This window comes from Portunus trituberculatus, chromosome 28 (genome assembly GCF_017591435.1).
Source record: "Portunus trituberculatus isolate SZX2019 chromosome 28, ASM1759143v1, whole genome shotgun sequence".
Lineage (NCBI taxonomy): Eukaryota > Metazoa > Arthropoda > Malacostraca > Decapoda > Portunidae > Portunus > Portunus trituberculatus.
In genome coordinates, this window is record NC_059282.1 from 2,021,381 (window position 1) to 2,042,149 (window position 20,769).

Below are 20,769 nucleotides of genomic sequence, written 5' to 3' on the forward strand. Positions count from 1 at the left end.
CGCCCGTTATCTCCACGTTGCTTCTCTCCGACGATCTCTTCACCGGCGCAAGACCTCATCATTTGTCTTCTTCTTCTGCAGCTGCTCCCATGTTCATATGGGGTCGCTGTTCCTCACTAGTCTTCTCCACAAGGCTCTGTCCCCAAACTCCTCTCCACTCAATCCTCTCTCCCTCAGGTCCTCTCCAATACGATCCTTCCATCTTTTCTTTGGCCTGCCACGTCGTCTTCTTCCCTCCACTTCCATATCCAATATCCTTCTGCCGACATATCCTTCTTCTCGCCTTTTGATATGACCGAACCATCGCATTCTCCTTTCTTGTACTTTCTTTGTCACCTCCGTTACTTTGGCTGTTCCTCTTATAAAATTGTTTCTCACTTTATCCCTCCTTGTCACCCCAAGCATCCACCTTAACATTCTCATCTCAGCAACCTCCAACTTATTCTCCTGTGCTTTCTTTATTGGCCACGTCTCCGCACCATATAACATGGCAGGTCTAACCACCGATTTGAACACTTTTCCCTTTACTCTTGCACTAATTTTTCGGTCACAGAGCACTCCAGTTGTTCTTTTCCAATTCTTCCAGCCCGATTGGATACGGTGAATGATCTCTCCATCCAGGTTGCCGTCCGCTGATATATGAGAGCCCAAGTATCTGAACTCCTTCACACCCTTTAACTTCATATCTTGCATCCATACTTCACTCTCCTGTCGACCATTAAAATTCAGATACTCCGTCTTCTCCCTGCTAATTCTCAAACCTCTCTCCTCCAATGCTCGTCGCCATCTCTCCAACTTTCTCTCCACACCATCTCTACTTTCATCCACCAAGACGATGTCATCCGCGAACAACATAGTCCACGGTGCCTCCTCCTTTATATTTTGAATACTGTCATCCATGAGTAGGTTGAACAGATATGGGCTCAGAGAAGATCCCTGGTGCAGGCCCACTCTCACACAGAACTCCTCTGTTGCTCCCACACTGCTCCTTACCCTCGTCCTTGAGCCTTCGTACATGTCCTGGATCACTCTCACATACTTCTCTGATGCTCCTTTTCTTCTCATACTAGCCCAAACTTCCTGGCGTGGTACTCTATCATAAGCTTTTTCCAAATCAATGAAAATAAGGTGTAACTCTCTTTGTTTCTCCCCATACTTCTCCAGCAGTTGTCTTAGCGCAAAGATTGCATCGGTAGTACTTCTCCCCGGCATAAAACCAAATTGTTCTTCTCCCACCTGTGTTTCTCCCCTTACTCTTCTCTCAATTATCCTTTCGTACAGCTTCATTGTATGCGACATTAATTTAATTCCTCTGTAATTTTTACAGTCCTGTATGTCTCCTTTCTCTTTGTATATTGGGACAATATCGCTGCATCTCCATGCATTTGTGCGCCGCGGAAATCCTGGCCGTGACGTCATGGAAGCGAGCTATACAGACGATACCTCCTACATCAACAAATTGGCTCCTGGAAAATGCACTGGGCTACAATTTGGTTGGCTAAGCATTTTCAGAAATGGCTCCTTTAAAATACCATTTGCTACACTTTTGGCTCCTGTAATTCTGGGCCTAGCTGGAAACCTGATATATATATATATATATATATATATATATATATATATATATATATATATATATATATATATATATATATATATATATATATATATATATATATATATATATTAGGTCACTTCTGTCGTCTATAGATGTCTATTGTCTATTGATTTAATATTCTTGCCTTTGAGTGAATCTTTTCGCAATGACTTCTTCTCTTAATGCTTTGCTCACCACTAGTATTTTTGTCCATATATATCTCCTTGTAGTCGTTTTGCTATATGATATGACTAGACAAGACGCAAAACAAAACAATAAACAAAATATATTAGTTTGAAACAGTATACTTAATAACTGACAGTGACATAATACTTGAGTTCTATATAAACACAACATACTGTACTAAAATCTTACGAAAATCAACATCAAAGTTTTTTGTCTAAATTTTACGTTCATAGGCTGCCTAGACACATTGTGGGTTTCAATAGACATGTTTGGCAGACCTGTGTGTTTTCATAATTTACTTATTCTATCGCTAAGCTGTAAGATATTTTAAAACATTCACTCTATTTTTGTGTATATTGAAAAACGAAAAAGATGAGAACAGTTGAAACATAACGCAACGATAAACCTTGTGTATGTCAGTAATAATGTAAGAAAATTTACAATAACTAAGTAAAAACATTATTTGAAGACTAACACATTAACAGCAACACATTTAAAACACACACCAGCCTTCACTAACACACAAACACACACACGATTAGACTCTCACTAAATCAATGCAAAAATATAAAATTCATATTTGCAATATTTTAGGATATGTACCAGTTTCCATTAGTTCATCAAACTCTCCTGGCCCAGGTCTTCTTATTCTTTCCCAACCCCCTGCTGGTTTAAAGCGTGCAAGATCAAGGGCTTTGAAACAGTATAAAGACCTCCGTTCCTTGTATGGGAGAAGATCTCCCATAGCTGAAGAAGCTCTTGCTGGATTCGATACAATCAATCATGAATATAAAAACTTCTGTATAACTTCGCAAATAGATTACGAGTTGTCTTTGGTAAATGCAATGAAAGATTCACCCAAAGTTTTTCACTCATATATATACAAAAAAAAAAAAAAAAAAAAAAAAAGTAAGTTCTCCTTCAATTGATCCACTTAAACCGATGGTACAGTGACATGTGACAAGAGCATTATGTCTGAACTTTTGGCTAACGAGTTCTTTTCAGTCTACGTTGACACAGATCCAGCATCACCAGCACCTCATCAAGTATTTCATGGTTTTTTTTATTGATGTCCCCCTATCCTTGCCTAATGTTAAACTTTTTTTTAAATCTCAAGGTGGACTCAAGCATGGGCCCAGACAACGTCCATCCACTACTACTTCGTTCTTGTTCATTTCTTGCTGAACCTTTCTTTATATTGTGTACCCTATCCTTGTCTAAAGATGTTCTTCCCAAGGCTTGGAAAAACTCCTCTATTGTTCCAATTTTTAAAAAGGGATCACGTTATACTCCACTAAATTACACACCAGTCAGTCTTACCTCAGTATGCTGTAAAACCTTAGAACGGATTATAAGTGAACATCTTTTCCATTATCTTGATACTAACAATTTGCTGACACCAGACCAATTTGGATTTAGACAAGGGCGTACTGTAGGCGATCAGCTGCTGCTCACCTACAACAGTGTGACCTCGTGGCTAGATATTAATAATGTTGTTGTTCTTTTTGATTTTGCTAAAACTTTCGATAGTGTGCCATAAAATTCTTATTACTAAGCTTGGGGTTCTTGGTGTGGGCGGCAGAGTAATTGGCTGGATTTCTGACTTTCTAACCAATCTTACCATGTGGGTTACAGTGGGAGGTGAGCGCAGTACTGCTAGACCTGTTTTGAGCAGGGTACCTCAGGGTTCTGTTTTGGGTCCTTTGCTGTGTCTTATTTTATGTAAATTACTTACCAGTGTCAATCCTTAACAATTGTAAATTATTTGCTGATGACTTAAAGATTTATCTCAGGTTAACATCTGATAATTCGCCAGACTTGATCAGGAGTTTATCATTATGCCAAAATGACATCAATAAGATCAGTACAATTGCTGCCTCATGGGGACTGAAGCTTAATTCTGACAAGTGTGTCATCCTTAGGCTTCAATGTGGATCTGTTGATTGGAATGATGCTGGACATTTTAGTGTGTATAACATTAGTGGGGAACCTATCAAATTTGTTAACCATCCTAAAGATCTGGGTGTGGTGGTTGACACCTCTCTTAAATTCCATATTCACATTCGACAGATAGTGAACAAAGCAGCAGCTCTCTCTTCCAACCTTCTTAAATCAACATTATGCAGATCTAAAATGTTTATGAAATCCCTTTTGATGTCTCATCTTCGCCCTCTTCTTGAATTTGCTTCTCCTGTGTGGAACGTACTGGTTATATTGGGGATTTGCGTTTACTAGAATCTGTCCAAAGGAGATGGACTAAGAGGATTGATGGGCTGGCCGATGTTCCGTACTCACAGCGTTTAAAATCTCTTGACTTATATTCAGTAAAAGGAAGACTTCTCAGAGCAGATTTGCTGAAATGTTGGAAAATTTTTCATGGGAAATGTGAAATCAAACCTAGTGATATATTTGTCCTGCCACCAGCAATAGGGACCCGTGGACACAGATAAAAAATTGCTCATTGTTTTTGCATTAGTGAAATCTTATGACGTTTCTTCTGACTTCGATGTATTGGTGCGTGGAATTCACTTCCTGATGATATTACTTTGGAGTCAGTCGAGTCATTCAAGTCTGCCTTACATAGAAGTTTAAGTTCGCTTTTATACGAATATGTCGAATAAGGTTATTATTTCAAATCCTGCAATGGCACATCAATTCTTCAAATTGTTGTATTCGCTTGCTATTTCATATACAGGAATTGGCGTGCCAGCAGGTTTGTGGTATTTCCCTACTATCTGTGGTTGAGCCCTACCTCATATTGCCCTACTATGCCATTGTAAAGGGGGATACCAAACCAGGTGAGTAAACCAGGTGAGTAGTAGTAGTAGTAGTAGTAGTAGTAGTAGTAGTAGTAGTAGCAGCAGCAGCAGCAGCAGCAGCAGCAGCAGCAAACAGCAGCACAATCGAATGGAGGTTAGTGCCTGGATGGTGCGTCATCCCGTCCTTACCTGCAGCACAGCCCAGCCAAATGAAATATGTAATCCCAGCTTATCTTATCACAACGAGCGTAAACAAACCAGTGATCGAGGACATCTGCTAAATTGTGATAATATCTTTCAGTGGAAATGCGGAATTTTGCACTTATATATTATTTATTTATTTATTGTTACAGTACTGTAAATACGATTGAATATGCTCAAAAGTGTTCTAAATGATAATTGTAATCAGTCAGTCAGTCAATCAATCAGTGAATTGGTCAATCAGAGATGCAAAGTTTCAGTAATTCACGCTCACCTTGGGTCCTTTTTTCCTCATAAGGAAAATATTAAGTTGTTTGCATATAAGGTATATCCTTTACAATCTTTATACGTTGAATTTCTAAAGTAACATCATTAATCGTAAATATAGATATATTATACTCTCACCTTAACAGTCTTGGATAGTAGTTTTCATAGCATACATTTATCAAATATCTTATGTGGAAACACCAAAGTCAGTCAGTCAGACAGTCAAAGGATGAAACATTCAGCAGTCCTCACTACAAGATCTCCCTCGCCTCTGTTTCCATGATATATCGCATATTTTGGTTTGATAACAACTAAATATACTCATAACGCCGTTAGAAGGTCACCGTGCATCTAATATATTTTGATAGAGAGTAAATAATATACTACATCACTAATCTGACTATAAGTCACGTGCAGTATTAGTACAAAAAAAAAAAAAAAAAAGGTGAGTCAGAGTTGTGAACATTTGGCGAGTCCCCGTTGTAAAGTGTCCTGTGGGCCGTTTTCTTGGCGGGAAGGTCTGCGGCGCCTCGTCAGTCAGTCCGATGTAAACAAATGGTGAGGATGGCCGCTGAGGGACTGGTGGTGGAGTTTCAGAAGTTTAATAAGAATGCCAGACACTTGAGGCGGCTGCAGAGGGAGACTATACAATCCATAGAAGATGTAGGACTCTCGGGAAACTTGTCGGAAGGTAAATAATTGTGTGCTTCTCTATATACGTGTATGTGTGTGTTCGTGTGTTTGTGGAGGTGTTGAGTTTTACCTTTGCGTGTTGCGTCTATGTAAGTACGTGTGTGTGGAGTTACTTAGGTACTTATTGAATTGCGTCTTAATTGGCGTGTACTTGTTTAGTGCAAGTGTGTGGGTCAGAATATGGGTTACCGTCAAGTCAGGTGGCGGCACACACTCCTGTCTGACGAGTTCACCGGATTGATTCTCTGATTTTTCTAGCCGTTTTTATAATCTTGTTTATTATATTTATCACGTATTGTGTGTGATTTTTTTTTTTATCATCACGGATCTAGTGTGTCATGTGCCGTTTGAATGATGATTGATAAACTAAAAGACCTTGTTCGTTTTTTGTGGTCTACGAAATAACAAGGCAAATTATTCTGTTGCGTGGTGAATGTCTTGGTGTAGGAGTGGTGGTTGTAGGGATTAATGGTAGTAAATGTGTGCTGTTCCTTTGTTCTCATCATACCAGCATCTTAATCACCTCAGAACATCAACAGCAGCAAATTTGAAGATAATATGATGTTAGTCTCATCATGTGAATGTTGCTCTGACATGAGGAACATTTCTTGCCCGTGAAATGTTTGGTTTGGTGCTTCTGTTGGTACTGGTAATTTGCATTGTGATGGGTGATATGCAAAATGTTTTGTATGGGTTATGTACAGTCAGAGGTGGGTGGTCCAATTCAAAAGTCTGATTATCCATTTAATTGGACTTGCATTTTTTTAATCGGACAAACCCCTACCAAATGAATCTGATGATTGCAGTCGGCCTGCTAAAATTTAAAGTGATTAATTCAGGTTGACATTGTCTTTGTTTTTTCGTAACAGCAGTTTCTTGATTTTTTTTTTCTCAAATAAATATTTACATTTCATTATTTTCAATCTTAAAAGCTTGGTTTCTCTATATATTAGATACAAATGGTTTATTTAGGGTATAAAAAAACATTAAATTCTCTTAAGAAACATTGAAAATTACTTAAAAAACATTGAATCACTTTTAAAATCTTTAATTAAATTGAATAATTGCTACTCTGACTTAGATTTTTGGGTAATTGAATCAGACTTGACAAGCTGGTGAATTGGTAATTGCTCATTGGACTTCATGTTATTTTATTTTATTTATTCATTTGTTTATTTATTTATTTATTTATTTTTTATTGTGCCCACCTCAGGTTCCTGTGTCCTGGAGCAGTGTTTTGTTTTTTAATTATGACCACCCTTGTTCACTGTGTCCTGAAGCAATGGTGGTGGATGAGTTTTACAAAGAGTACCTGTAAACATTGAGGTGCATGATGTGGCAAGTGTGCATTTGTGAGTGTACAGTGAAAAGATGCTCAAGAATAGAATTATATCATGTGAGAAATTAATTTGAAATTAGACTAAAGTATTATTGATATTAGATTTGTGTATTACATTAGTGTGCAATATTAAACTTGGATACATTTCACACTTCATGGATGTGACATTTAGCTCCTAGTGTACATAACAGTCTGTTAGGACTGAGTAACTATTTTCTATGTTTGAAATAGAGAGCTGATACTTTTATCTATATATTTTTAGTCGCAAGACTATAGAAAAACATAAACATTCATCATTCTTGCGACTGGAGTAGCTACATGAATTCTGCTTATGGAAGGATACACAAACTTTGAAAATGTTGAAGGACACTGTGCTAGGGAATGACGTGTGCTGCCAGGTTCAGTCCAGGATGTGTTACAATAGGTCTGTGTGTACAACATACAAAGACTATTTACCTCATGAGAATGCCAGTCAAGTGACACTGGTGATCACAGACCTCCACCTCTGTCTGCCACCTGCTAGTCTGGCCAAGGCTGCAGCTCTTCTTCCACCAGGGTGTCCAGAATCTCAACTCTTTGCCTTCCTCTTGTGTCTTGTCCACTGGCCAAACAAATACAGTACATTAAATGAGTGCTGACAGACTTATTTAACGGCTTCATATCATGAGTCATTTAAACTCTTAACTCCCTACCTGCTTCTGTATTTCCATCTTCCAGTGACATGAATTCATTCAAGAAGTAGGTTTTAGGGTGTTTATTTCATTCTTTTGGCTAACTCTCTTGAACCTGCTTGGGAACTGGCATCTAAGTGGGTCTTTTGTTTCCCCTCACCAGATGTCTCCTTATACATAAAAAGAAAAGAAAACTCAAAATTTAATGTTATAATTGTTTCTAATGTTACTAATTAATTAATGGTATTCTATTATCCTGTTGAGGGATATACTCTTTAAAAAATATCTTCATTACTAAAATATTTGAGTGTTCTGAATATTTAATGCTGAAAAAAGTGATAATTGTAATTGTCTGAATCAGTAGAAGAGCACAGTTGACACATTAAGATAAGTGAAGATTTGGTGTCTAAGTTCTGCTGTTTACTGCATTTAGTTTGCATGGCTGTGAGCTGAGTGGGGAATGTGTGGTGGTTGTGAGTGTATGTTGTGGTGGGATAGTATAAGTGACATCACGTGAGGGTATGTAATGTAAAGTGTTTTTAGAGTTGGTGTTATGTGATGGTATGGGAATGTATGTGATCCTACGTGCTGTTAGGCAGGTGTGCATGATGTGGGGGAGGCACAGGGCATTATGGTAGTGTGTCTGACGTCAGGAGTGTGTATGTGGATCTAGACTATATGGGCATGACATCAGGAGAGTGTGCAACACAAGTGTAGTATTGGATTATCTACTGAAGCTTCAAGGAACTGTTTTTGTTGTGTTTCAGTAATAGGCTTGTTGTAGGTGAATGGTTCTCTTGTGTGCTGCTGTAGTTGATTTCAGAAGTTTGTTGTTTAGAATTACTGGTTTTTCCTGTCTGAAATCATGTAATTTGTGCTGACTCTTGGTGGTCACTGATGAGGAGAGAGGATTGTGGTGACTCTCAGGAATGTCACTGAAGGAAATTGTCTCACAGTTGATTGACATCTGAAGAGTTTTCATATTCTTCTGAACAAATTTTGACATAGAGACAATATGATCAAAACTGACCATACACTGAAGATTATTTTATATGATTTATTATAATTTTTATTTTATTTTTATTGTTATAGTATGTTGTAAAGGAAAATATATCATGCTCAAAATTATTCTTCATTTCCTGTATTCAAAATTATTCTTCCTCATTTCCTGTATTCAGTTATCTTTGTCTTCCTCATTTCCTGTATTAATTTATCTTTGTACTCTGAGTGCTTCACTATGATGAATGGAGACTGTGTTGGTTGTGCCCTTGGGCCTCAGGGCTTCAGGAAATCTTTAGAACTAGTATCTTATTTTACTGGTACATGTAGTGAGACATTATCTCATTGATCACTGAGTACTTCCACACCTTGGTCTGTTGTTAGCCAATTAGTCATCAGCCTCACCTGTTATCAGTACCATAGTCATTGTAAACAAAGCATTGCATTAGCACCCCTTATCATATCATGAAGCATGCCTCGTCATGAACAGGGCTGGGTCCTTTGCTTGCTGTTGCTGTGTTATATGTCTGTTAACCTGTTGAAGCTGTGAGTTGGGGTGAAGGTTGTAGCAATGTCATGGTCTGTTTGAAGCATCATGGACACCCTTAAAATTTGATCTGAAGTTTGTATAAATTGTCCACAAGAGGCCATCACCAGGGACAACATTACGGTAGGATGCATGTGTGTCAGTTTGAGTCTGAGAGATTAACAATGAGACCTAGATGAAGGGCTGGTATCATGACAACCTTCACTGTCCTTTTACTACCAGCCTATCAGTGAATTGGTAGGGAAAGAAGTGGAGAGCTTCTATGTGCCAGATTGATAAGAGGACAGAGCTAAAGAAAGATAAGAGGAGAGGTACGTACAAGGGTAATTAGGTGCTAGGAACGTCATAGAAAAACAAAATAGAGGTGTGCACGTATCTCTTCAGGCCAGTCTTCATACAGTCAGTACTATTATTGGACATTTTAGTGTTATATGAATTTCTGCTGTTGTATTTTATAAAGGTACTAACAATGAGGTCTTGCTTTATAAGGAGTGGCAGTTAAATGGGCTTTTCTCTTTGCCTTCAATTCAATTTTTATCTTTTTGTTTATTTTTTCCATCAATGAGGAAAGGTACATTAAGTTCTATTCATTTTTTTGATATTGTTTCTTATTTCTTTCTCTTAAAGGAGTAGTCACAGTAGAGTCTCCATTACCTGTTCTTCATCTACCTTTTCCTTGTCCACTTGGCCTTGTAACACTCTCTCTCTCTCTCTCTCTCTCTCTCTCTCTCTCTCTCTCTCTCTCTCTCTCTCTCTCTCTCTCTCTCTCTCTCTCTCTCTCTCTCTCTCTCTCTCTCTCTCTCTCTCTCTCTCTCTCTCTCTCTCTCTCTCTCTCACACACACACACACACACACACACACACACACACACACACACCATCATCTCCCTCCTTACTCCTTGCTCCTTACAGTTAGTTGTGTTGGTTCACCTGCACCCAGTCATTCCTATCTGACCATCATCATCATCTCATTCACTCTCTTCAGGTGACTAAGGAGGAGTGTTCAGCAGGAGTCATTGTAGCAGTGAAGAAATCATTGTGAAAACTGTCAAAACTAAAGAGATTCTATGAGAGTAAATTGTTCCCTCTTAATTCATGATTTGGTGAAGGTTTTACTTGTTATTGAGTGTGGGTATGTTTGGTTGAATTTTTGATAGAGTGACTAGACATTTGATATGAGTGTCAGTCTTTCTTTGAGTTTTGTATATATTGTCTATTGAAATCTAGTGGGAATGTGGACATTGAGTTGATGATCTGACTGAAGAATACATTGATGGAAGTAGAAAAAATGCAGAAAAAAAACATTACAAAACGATGGTAAGCATCTTATACAAGTGTCAGATTCTTTCATTGGGTTTTGTGTATAGCTATTCTCTATAAAAATGCAGCAGGAAATGGATCTAGAGTTGGTCATTGGACTGGAGGTTAGATTGAAGGAAGCAGAAAAACAAGTATACATGAATAGTTTACTTATCTAGAAAAATAAGAAAATAAGATGTCTTCATAAATTGCTAAAAATTTGACAGATTGCAGATTGCTGAACAAATACGGTAGGTTAAAAGAAAGGTTGCACTGTTACTTCATAAATTGGTGTTGTGTGGCTGTGTCAGTAATGAATGACTGTAAGCAGGTGTGTTGGTGATGCATTCTTGGTGGGAGATTTTAACCACCATGCATGTACTGTTGATGATTACTTGTCTACACTCAGCCAAATTAAAGGCAAGGGAATGTGTGGCCTTATTTCTTTCAGTGAGACAAGGCACATTATTTTGTGTTGTGTTGGCCACGTTCCTTTAATTCAGCGACCCACAAACTGTGCACCACCATGACTACCACCAAAGTTTTTTTTTGTCAGGGCTGCTATACATATTCTGACATCAGGATCAATGCACCATAAATTTCATGATGTATTTTTAGTGCACGTTGATGAACAAAATTGAGAACGATTACTTGAAGGAAAATCTTGGCTTGGTATATAAACAGTTAACATTATAAAGGTAATATTAATTGTTAAGAAAAAGGCCATGCAAGAAATCAGGAACAAAGAGTCATTGGTGTGGTTATGTTGAATGGCAGCAGCTTTGTTGTTTTTACTGGGTTTATTATTTAAGGTGATTAGTAAGGTTATTGTAAGCATTGACCAAACGGCAGACGTTAGGGAAATGTGAACAGTCAGAGTTTGAATCATACTTGAGCTTAATTTACAATGCTTGAGGGACGGGCACTTAATCGTCTTTATTATCATAATGGAAGTTTTTCATTGTTGTCCTTGATATCTACAATTACTAAACAAAAGGGGGTAGTTCTTTTAAATACTGGGTGCAGTATTCTCATTCTAGCTTTCTTGGTCGTGCCTTGGGACCTCATGCCATGCTTTCCCTGATCTCAGTGATGTGCTTTAATTGTTATCTATATTGCATTTCTTTCATCATATTAATCTCATTCTCCTTCCATTAAGAGAAAAGTTATAATATTGAATAATCATAATTATGTATTAACAAAAAATATTGATTTTATTTAGTCAGTTTTCATACACAAAGAAAACTAAAGCCTTGTATATTCTTTACTTGAGGGGTGCCTTCAGTTCTGTGTCTTGTGAGGCCGTCACCTTCAATGCCTGGAGTGTCAGTGTCACAAAACAAGGCACCTTTCATGCCAGGAACATATGGAGTGTTGAGGTAAGGTGTCAGAAAGGTTAGGACAGAAAGGGTGAACATTTCTTAGTTTTGTGTTTGGAAAGATGTAGTGTTCAATACTCAGAGCCGACCACATGATTAGGGCAGGGTGGCCAGATTTGACTAGTCTTCTTTACCTACTCTGTTCACCAATAGAGACTAGTGCAGCATCAGCCATAGATGAAAGGATTGCATTGTTGCCACTACCTAAAAGGCTGTTTGTCACGATAGTGTTCATCTTCTCTTTTCTGAGTGCCTCACGTAGTCTTGCTCTCCAGTGCAGTGGAGTCCTCTTGTTGGCAAGGGGATTGCATAACACCTACTTATGATAGTAGGCTCGTTTTCTTGTATTCCACATCAGCATATTCTTGTCTTTTTGAAATTTTTTCTTGATCCTCTTTCAGTGATTCATATTCCACCCTCAGTATCACTTCTCTCTTCAATGCATAACTGTCAATGGTAATCTGCATGTTTTACATACAAAATGTCAGATAGCATTTACATAGGGGCTACTGTAGTCACCTTTGTCTTTGTCCACCAAGGAGGAAGGAGTAGGAGGGTGGATGCAGAGGCAGGTAGGCTCACAGGAATAGGAGAGACAGGGGAGGGATGGCTGAGACTGGGGGTGTCATTACAGGAGGGCTAAGGAGGGAGGGGGGACATGCTGATACCTGATACCTTAACATAAGCAACCACAGCCAGTTGTTGAAATAAGCCTATAGTGTGTGTGTGTGTGTGTGTGTGTGTGTGTGTGTGTGTGTGTGTGTGTTTTGAAGAAAGACCTAATGGTACGGTAATGGAGTATAATGTTTTCTAAGGGGATGGTGTATTGTGTCAGCCAATTTCAATGGGGTTTTGAAAGTTGTTAGTGTCTTTAAGGGTGTTTTGATGGTTCTTGTTGTTACTACTACTATTATTATTATTATTATTATTATTATTATTATTATTATTATTATTATTATTGTTATTATTATTATTGTTATTAATGATAGTTATCTTTTGGCTTCTTCTTCTTCTGCTTCTTCTGCTTCTTCTTCTTCTTCTTCTTCTTCTTCTTCTTCTTCTTCTTCTTCTTCTTCTTCTTCTTCTTCTTCTTCTTCTTCTTCTTCTTCTTCTTCTTCTTCTTCTTCTTCTTCTTCTTCTTCTTCTTCTTCTTCTTCTTCTTCTTCTTCTTCTTCTTCTTCTTCTTCTTCTTCTTCTTCTTCTTCTTCTTCTTCTTCTTCTTCTTCTTCTTCTTCTTCTTCTTCTTCTTCTTCTTCTTCTTCTTCTTCTTCTTCTTCTTCTTCTTCTTCTTCTTCTTCTTCTTCTTCTTCTTCTTCTTCTTCTTCTTCTTCTTCTTCTTCTTCTTCTTCTTCTTCTTCTTCTTCTTCTTCTTCTTCTTCTTCTTCTTCTTCTTCTTCTTCTTCTTCTTCTTCTTCTTCTTCTTCTTCTTCTTCTTCTTCTTCTTCTTCTTCTTCTTCTTCTTCTTCTTCTTCTTCTTCTTCTTCTTCTTCTTCTTCTTCTTCTTCTTCTTATTATTATTATTATTATTATTATTATTCTTATTATTATTATTATTATTATCATTATCATTATCATTATCATTATCATTATCATCATCATCATCATCATCATCATCATCATGAAGCATCACATGAAAACAACTTAAACACTTAATTCTAACATAAGATTTGTCTCCCCTTCATGTGAGCTGGCAGACAAGTGATCATTTCTTTCAATAGTACTGGTCTGTCAGTCAGTCAGTGTTTTCATGTGGTCTTCACTTCTGAACAATAATACAGTGTCTGAACCATTGTCGCCCCCTCAGAGTATTATTAAGCCTGTTCTACTTGTGCAATCTTATACATCTGGCACTGGTCTAGGATGACAAAAGGAGTGAAGAGAGGCCTACTGAAATGCTAGTCCCTTAAGAAAGGTTAAAAGAATCTCTCAGAATTGGAGATTAAATGTTTTAAGGGCTTAGGACAGCAAAAGGAGTGAAGAAAAGCCTACTCTTTAGAAATATAAAAAAGAAGCATTTAGAATTAGAGGATTCCCAATGCAAAAGCAGGCAAGAGACAGACACAATGTCAGCCATATATATATTTATTTCTTCCCCAAGTAGAAGAGGTTTTCAGCATACTGTAAATCAGTGTTTCTTAAAGTGTGGTCCGCAGACCCCCAGGGGTCCGTGGAATGTTCCAAGGGGTCCGCAGGATAATTTTTAATATCGATTTCAGTCAAATTTTCGGCCAAAACGTCATAAATTCCTATTTTTGTAGCACCAAATCCTGATGGCTTTTTACAGTGGCTAAGTCACATTGGGATGGAAGTAATTTAAATAATGCCGCCTTCCTCCTTGGGGTGAAATCCTCAACGAAATTAATAAATAATTCAGTTGTAATTTCAGTATATTATGTCGAGGAAGCGTTGCTGTTAAGTTCATGAAAAATTGTATGCAAAATTATCAATGTTGTGGAAATTATGTTAAGCAAAATATAAACATTTATTTTGAAGATAAGCCAGTAATAAATAATTAAGTTGTAATTTCAGTATATTATGACCTGCAAACACTTTCAAACTCAAGAGGAAAATTATAATAATAAAGGGTCCGCTACATGAGTAATTTTAATAAAAGGGGTCCGCTGCACAAAAAGTTTAAGAAACACTGCTGTAAATAATGGTGTAAGACCCTATATTGACAGTATCAGGCACATAAGATTATTGAAGTATACATAATTACACTACAAAGTATGAATTACAATTATGAGTAAAGACATGATTACCTTTAACAATCCTGCAACATCTACCAGCAACAACTGCTTGGGCCTCCTCAAATTCCTCCTCCTCCTCCCAGAAATCCCAGTCATCCCATGGTCACTAAAACCTATGAGTCCAATTACAATGTTTATCTGATACCAGTGATAACTTCAAAATGATACCATATGTAAGACAACATTTGGTCAGGCTTTCAGTCCTACAAATGGTAACTTAATGGTGAGTTAGCATAAAATTATGGTATTAAAACAAGTACACTATTATATATAACTCTCCAATCTGCATATTTTGTGAAACCTTACACAAGAAGACTGAGAAAGAGGCCAAGTTCACCTAGAGGGGAGAAGTTAAGTTAGGTTAAGTAAAGTTAGTACAGTTAGGTTTAATGAGCTCCAAAGAATACATTTAATCATATACATTAAAAAGTCATTAGCACAGTATTTCATCCTTGTTTTCTTAATTGTGTTAACTTAAAGAGCTGCAAGATAAGTAAGTTGATATATTTAAATTACTTTCCTATGCAACTGGTCCCCCTGGAACTCATTTCACTGGTCATTTTCCCTACTTAGTTGAAATTTGTCATTATACACCTTACAAGTGGCAACAAACTCAGAATATGAGGTGATCTTGGCACTAAAATGGCCTAGAAAGGAAATACAGAAGCAGGTAGGGAAGCTAGTCACAGGAGGGAGGAAATACTAAAGCAGGTAGCAGTTCTAGTCACAGGAGCAAGGAAATACAAGAGCAGGTAGGGAATCTAGTCATAGGAGGGAGGAAGTACAAAAGCAGGTAGGGAATCTAGTCAGAGGGAATGAAGTACAGAAGCAGGTAGAGAGTCTTTCTATACTACCTGGTGAAGAATGAAACCACTATGCTGACTCATCTAATCCCTTCTTCATAATGGTGAGCTTTGTAATGAGCTAGGTGGGGCATGGTATCTGAGTCTCTATGGGATTTGTTGACTCTATGGGAATTTGTAGGTCACATTGTGGCTGGATGACTTGTGGTAATGTGAGTGTAGGCATAGCATGGTGTCTCCGTGCACCTGTTTGGGGTAATTTTACTGTTTGGGTTAGATTTGAATGCAGGATAAAACTAAAAGCATCTCAGACATCTTGGTTTTAAGGTGATTATGCCTGTTTCTCAGCTTTGTGGAGTTTGTTGCAAGTTTATGATACCAAAGACACCACTGATGACTGCAGCAATGGAGCAATTCAGTTACACAAAAGCACTACTGAAACCTTGATTTTTTAGGTTATTTGGCCTGTTTCTCAGCTTTATGAAGGGCTTTTGTTGAAGTTTAGGTATGATATGATGGTTACCATAGAACATTGCAGCAGATCATCCAAAAGCACTACTGAAAACTTATTATTTATTTATTTTTTAGGTAACTATGACTTTCTTTCAGGTTTATGGAGTATAGTGCAAGTTTATATCAAAAGCTTGTATTTAGAAACACTGCTCTTTCACCATTAGTATTTTTCAAGGCCGCAGAGATGATTAGCAGGGATTTCAAAAGTGTTTCTCCAGTTGGTGATATACAAATATTGTCACTCTTCCTCAAGAACCTTAAAAACACCTTAAAGAAACTCGTGTAAATTTAGATAAAGCATTTTGAAATTGTGGAGGTGAAGCACAGAAGTGTTTGAGAATACGAGCTAAAGACATCACTGTCAGCAAGAAAGATGCAGCAGATCAATAGAAAGCATCAAATTTCAGAATAAAGTCAAGCGCTCATATTCTCAAACTTCTCTCCACTATTTCATAAGGCTTTGTTTAAATTTACATGAGTTTTCAAGGTGTTTTTACAATTCCAGAGGCAAAATGACAAGATTTCTACATTAACTGGAGAAACACTGTTGAAAACCCTGCCAGTCACCTCTGCGGCCTTGGAAAATAGTTGTGGTGAGAGAGAAGAGCGATTTTTAAACTGTTTTTGCGGTTCTAGAGATAGAGTGACGATTTTACATTATTAACTGGAGAAACACTCTTGAAAACCCCGCTAATCATCTCTGTGGCCTTGGAAAACAGTTGTAGTGAAAGAGCAAAGCGTTTCTCAATATTGGCTAAATACAAAGTGGTCATGAAGTAGGTCACCAGGCGGGAGTGTTTTGGTGTTTGCCAGAGGGTAAACAAACTGCCTCACTGGGAATCACGCGGCCATTCTTATCTCTGTATCTTGTCGCTGTATGTCACTCGTGCCACTTGTCCTTTGGTTTCCTGTCATTCAATATCCGTTATGTGAGGAGAAAGACGAGGGGCGCAGTGTCTTGAATTAATGCATTGATTCTCTCTCTCTCTCTCTCTCTCTCTCTCTCTCTCTCTCTCTCTCTCTCTCTCTCTCTCTCTCTCTCTCTCTCACACACACTTGTACAATATTGAGAGAGAGAGAGTGGCGGATAAGATATAACGAAGAAGAGAAAAGGAAAAACATGGCTAAAAGGGAAAACATCGATAATCACATGATAAGTTTCTCTCTCTCTCTCTCTCTCTCTCTCTCTCTCTCTCTCTCTCTCTCTCTCTCTCTCTCAATCGAGAGGGCCGGGCTCGAGTCCCGGTAAGCGGCGAGGCAAATGCGCAAGCCTCTTAATGTGTGGCCTCTGTTCACCTAGCAGTAAATAGGTTCGGGATGTAACTCGAGGGGTTGTGACCTCGCTTTCCCGGTGTGTGTTGTGTGATGTGGTCTCAGTCCTACCCGAAGATCGGTCTATGAGCTCTGAGCTCGCTCCGTAATGGCGAAGACTGGTTGGGTAACCAGCAGGCGACCGAGGTAAATTCTCTCTCTCTCTCTCTCTCTCTCTCTCTCTCTCTCTCTCTCTCTCTCTCTCTCTCTCTCTCTCTCTCTCTCTCTCTCGAAACGTCACTGGTTTGTTTACTTATTTCAAGACATGAGACACGTGATGGCTCATATGATGGTGATGAAGCTGGTGTTGGATACAGGGTGATCATGTGACCTGGGACGGAGGGAAAGGGGGAAGGGGGAGGAGGAGAAGGGAAGGTGAGGGGGTAGAGTGTAAAAATCACGTGGTTAAGAAGTTAGATAGCACTTTCTTTCCCGATCTTCAAACACGCTACGGATGACGCAATGGAGGAGAAAAACGTGGAATTATAAGAGGCTTTTCTTTTTCTTTTTTTCAGGTCGTACGGTTTAATGAGTTGAGATAAGAACGGTGTGTGTGTGTGTGTGTGTGTGTGTGTGTGTGTGTGTGTGTGTGTGTGTGTGTGTTTTGGTAATGGAAATGGACGTCAGCTTTATATTTATTATGCTTTATTTTTATTTTCTGTCATGGTTTTATGGTTAGAGAGAGAGAGAGAGAGAGAGAGAGAGAGAGAGAGAGAGAGAGAGAGAGAGAGAGAGCATTCTTTGTGTCGATTGCAAGTTCATGCGGCATGAGTGTGGTGAGGGATGCCTGTCTGTTGACGTGGTGATGTGGTGACGCAGGGCCGCTCACTGACCTCACCTGTTTGTCACCTACTCCATGGACTCACATGTGCCTGACTCACGTTTCATTGGTCGCACACTTGCGTGGCCCACCTGTCTAAGAGTTGAGGTCATGCGTGCGTCAGTTTTAGCATAAGAGAAACACAGGATCATTACACTACAAAGGTGTGATTCATGCGTCTGCTTTCTCTCCCTATATTCTCATTCTGCTTCACTGTTTCTTCTTCTCATACTCCTTCAGAATCGTTAAGGAGAGAGAGAGAGAGAGAGAGAGAGAGAGAGAGAGAGAGAGAGAGAGAGAGAGAGAGAGAGAGCGCACAGGATACCCCGGAAGTCAATATCCATCCATTATCACTTAACCCTTACCTTATTTTTGTACCTGTAAATCGAGAGGAATGGAGACAGATATACGGAAAGTTTAGATCTTTAGAGTGAGCAAGAGACAGGGAGAGAGTCAAAATACAGGTCCTCACACAACTCAGCTAACACTCTCCAGACAGAGACAGGGAAAGAGATAGAGAGACAAAACACAGGTCATTTCCACGCATCTTATCCCAGCACCCGAAAACTAACGAGAGACACGGAAAGAGACTAACGGATAGACAAAGCACAGGTCTTTTCCACATATCTCACCCCAGCATCCCCCTTTCTGAATCAACGTGAGACAGTGAAAGAGACAAAATGCAGGTTTTTCCCACGCAGACCACGCCAGCAACTCTTTAGAATCAACTATAGAAAGAAAACGAAGCACAGGTCCTTCCCACAGCACAGCCCAGCACCATCACAGTAGAACAAGGATGGAGACAAGGAATAATCGTCATTGGTTCCCGTGTTGTTGGTGTTGGTATGGCAGTGTGAGGCTTCTCGATCCCCGTGCCAGGCGAGGCCACACGTTCCTTGTCCAGCCTTCAATGTTGTCAGGTCTTGAGTCGTATCTACGTTTGTACTGCTGAGAGAGAGAGAGAGAGAGAGAGAGAGAGAGAGAGAGAGAGAGAGCACCTAAATTACTTTATTTTCCTTTGTTTATTCTTTCTTTTATATTTCTTATTTTTATACGCATGCTGCATTGCAGACAAGAGAGAGAGAGAGAGAGAGAGAGAGAGAGAGAGAGAGAGAGAGAGAGAGAGAGAGAGATTAAAAAGGTGAATTTTAATAGTAAAAATAAACCTCATATAGTGTTATCGACCTTCTCCTCCTCTTCCTCTTCCTCTTCCTCCTCCTCCTCCTCCTCCTCCTCCTCCTCCTCCTCCTCCTCCTCCTCCTCCTCCTCCTCCTCCTCCTCCTCCTCCTCCTCCTCCTCCGTTACACGAAATGGGTTGTGCAAGTTTATAGTTTTGCCCGAGTCGGTCTTCTCCGTGACTTAACCTGGATTTAAGTTTATCCCCTTGTTGTTGTTGTTGTTGTTGTTGTTGTTGGTGGTGGTGGTGGTGGTGGTGGTGGTGGTGGTGGTGGTGTTCGTTTACATCATCTTGATGTTGTTTTTGTAATTATTTGATTTTCTTTTCACTAGTATAACTATTGTTATTATTATTATTGTTATTATTATTATTATTATTATTATTATTATTAATAATAATAATATATTTGGGTTTAATAGTAATTTAGGCATTTTGTGGGAGTGTATTGTCTTGGCTTGAGAGAGAGAGAGAGAGAGAGAGAGAGAGAGAGAGAGAGAGAGAGAGAGAGAGAGAGAAAGAAAAGAAAGAGAATCTTCTGTTTTCAGTGTCACGTCTCCGTTTTACATAAATAGCATGCCAGAAATTCATGTGTAATCCATAATGGTAGGGAAAGAAGATTACCTCCGTGTACGTAGATATTTATAGGGACATGTCACGGTCAGAAGCAGTAAGCCTCTCATGATATGGACCTGCCACGTTCTCCTCAAGACATGTGTAGGTAGAGAAGGTCGGAAGCCGTAAGGGAATCAAGATAAGAGGAATGCACGCCTGGAATATGTGCAGGTCATGTGTGTTGCTATTCCTGAACTCCTCTGCTGCTGAAACACTTCTCGACACTAAACACAATATAAATTTTGTAAGCGTGTTAAAAAAATAGATTACAATGATAGGTTTTGCAGTTTTTAGTCAATGTAATGTTTCGAAGTGAATTTGTGCAGGCCATGGTAGCTTTCCAAATCCTTCCTGCTGCTGCAACGATCCTCCACACTAAGCACAATGTAAATTTTTATAAGCGTGTTCAAGGAAGAAATTACACCATTACAATGATAGGTGTTACAATTTTTAGCCAGTATATTGCTTAACCTCTTCAGTACTGAGGCGCATTTTTACCTTGAGATTTGTGTACGATTAGACGATATTATTGACATTAGTAAGGGTCTATGGAGGACAGAAGATTAATGGCCACAGTCTTCACTATTCTAATCCCCCACATAAGTTTCTAAACCTGTATAAAATCACCGAATAGCAAGCAGATTTAATATGGAAATGCGTCATGGTACTGAAAGGGTTAAAAGTGAATTTGTGCTGGCCATGATTGTTTTTATGATTTTTTTCTACTGTTCTTAAGTCCTCGTCAGTAAAAATGTAAATTTTGTAAACGGGCTCAAGAAAAATCGAAGTGATAGGTTTTGCAGTTTTTAGTCAGTATGATGTTTAAAAGTGAGTATACAGGCCATGGTTG

The 20,769-nt window shown here is 38.7% G+C and overlaps 1 protein-coding gene across 1 annotated transcript in view; it reads left to right on the forward strand.

Annotated features, from left to right (window-relative positions):
* The first annotated feature begins 5,531 nt into the window (after positions 1–5,531).
* LOC123510238 (dual serine/threonine and tyrosine protein kinase-like) overlaps positions 5,532–20,769 on the forward strand; it is a 47,873-nt gene continuing 32,635 nt past the window's right edge. Inside the window, exon 1 of the mRNA XM_045265195.1 lies at positions 5,532–5,698. Coding sequence (XP_045121130.1) covers positions 5,563–5,698 — 136 coding nt within the window. The 5' untranslated portion in view covers positions 5,532–5,562. The remainder of the gene's footprint in view (positions 5,699–20,769) is intronic.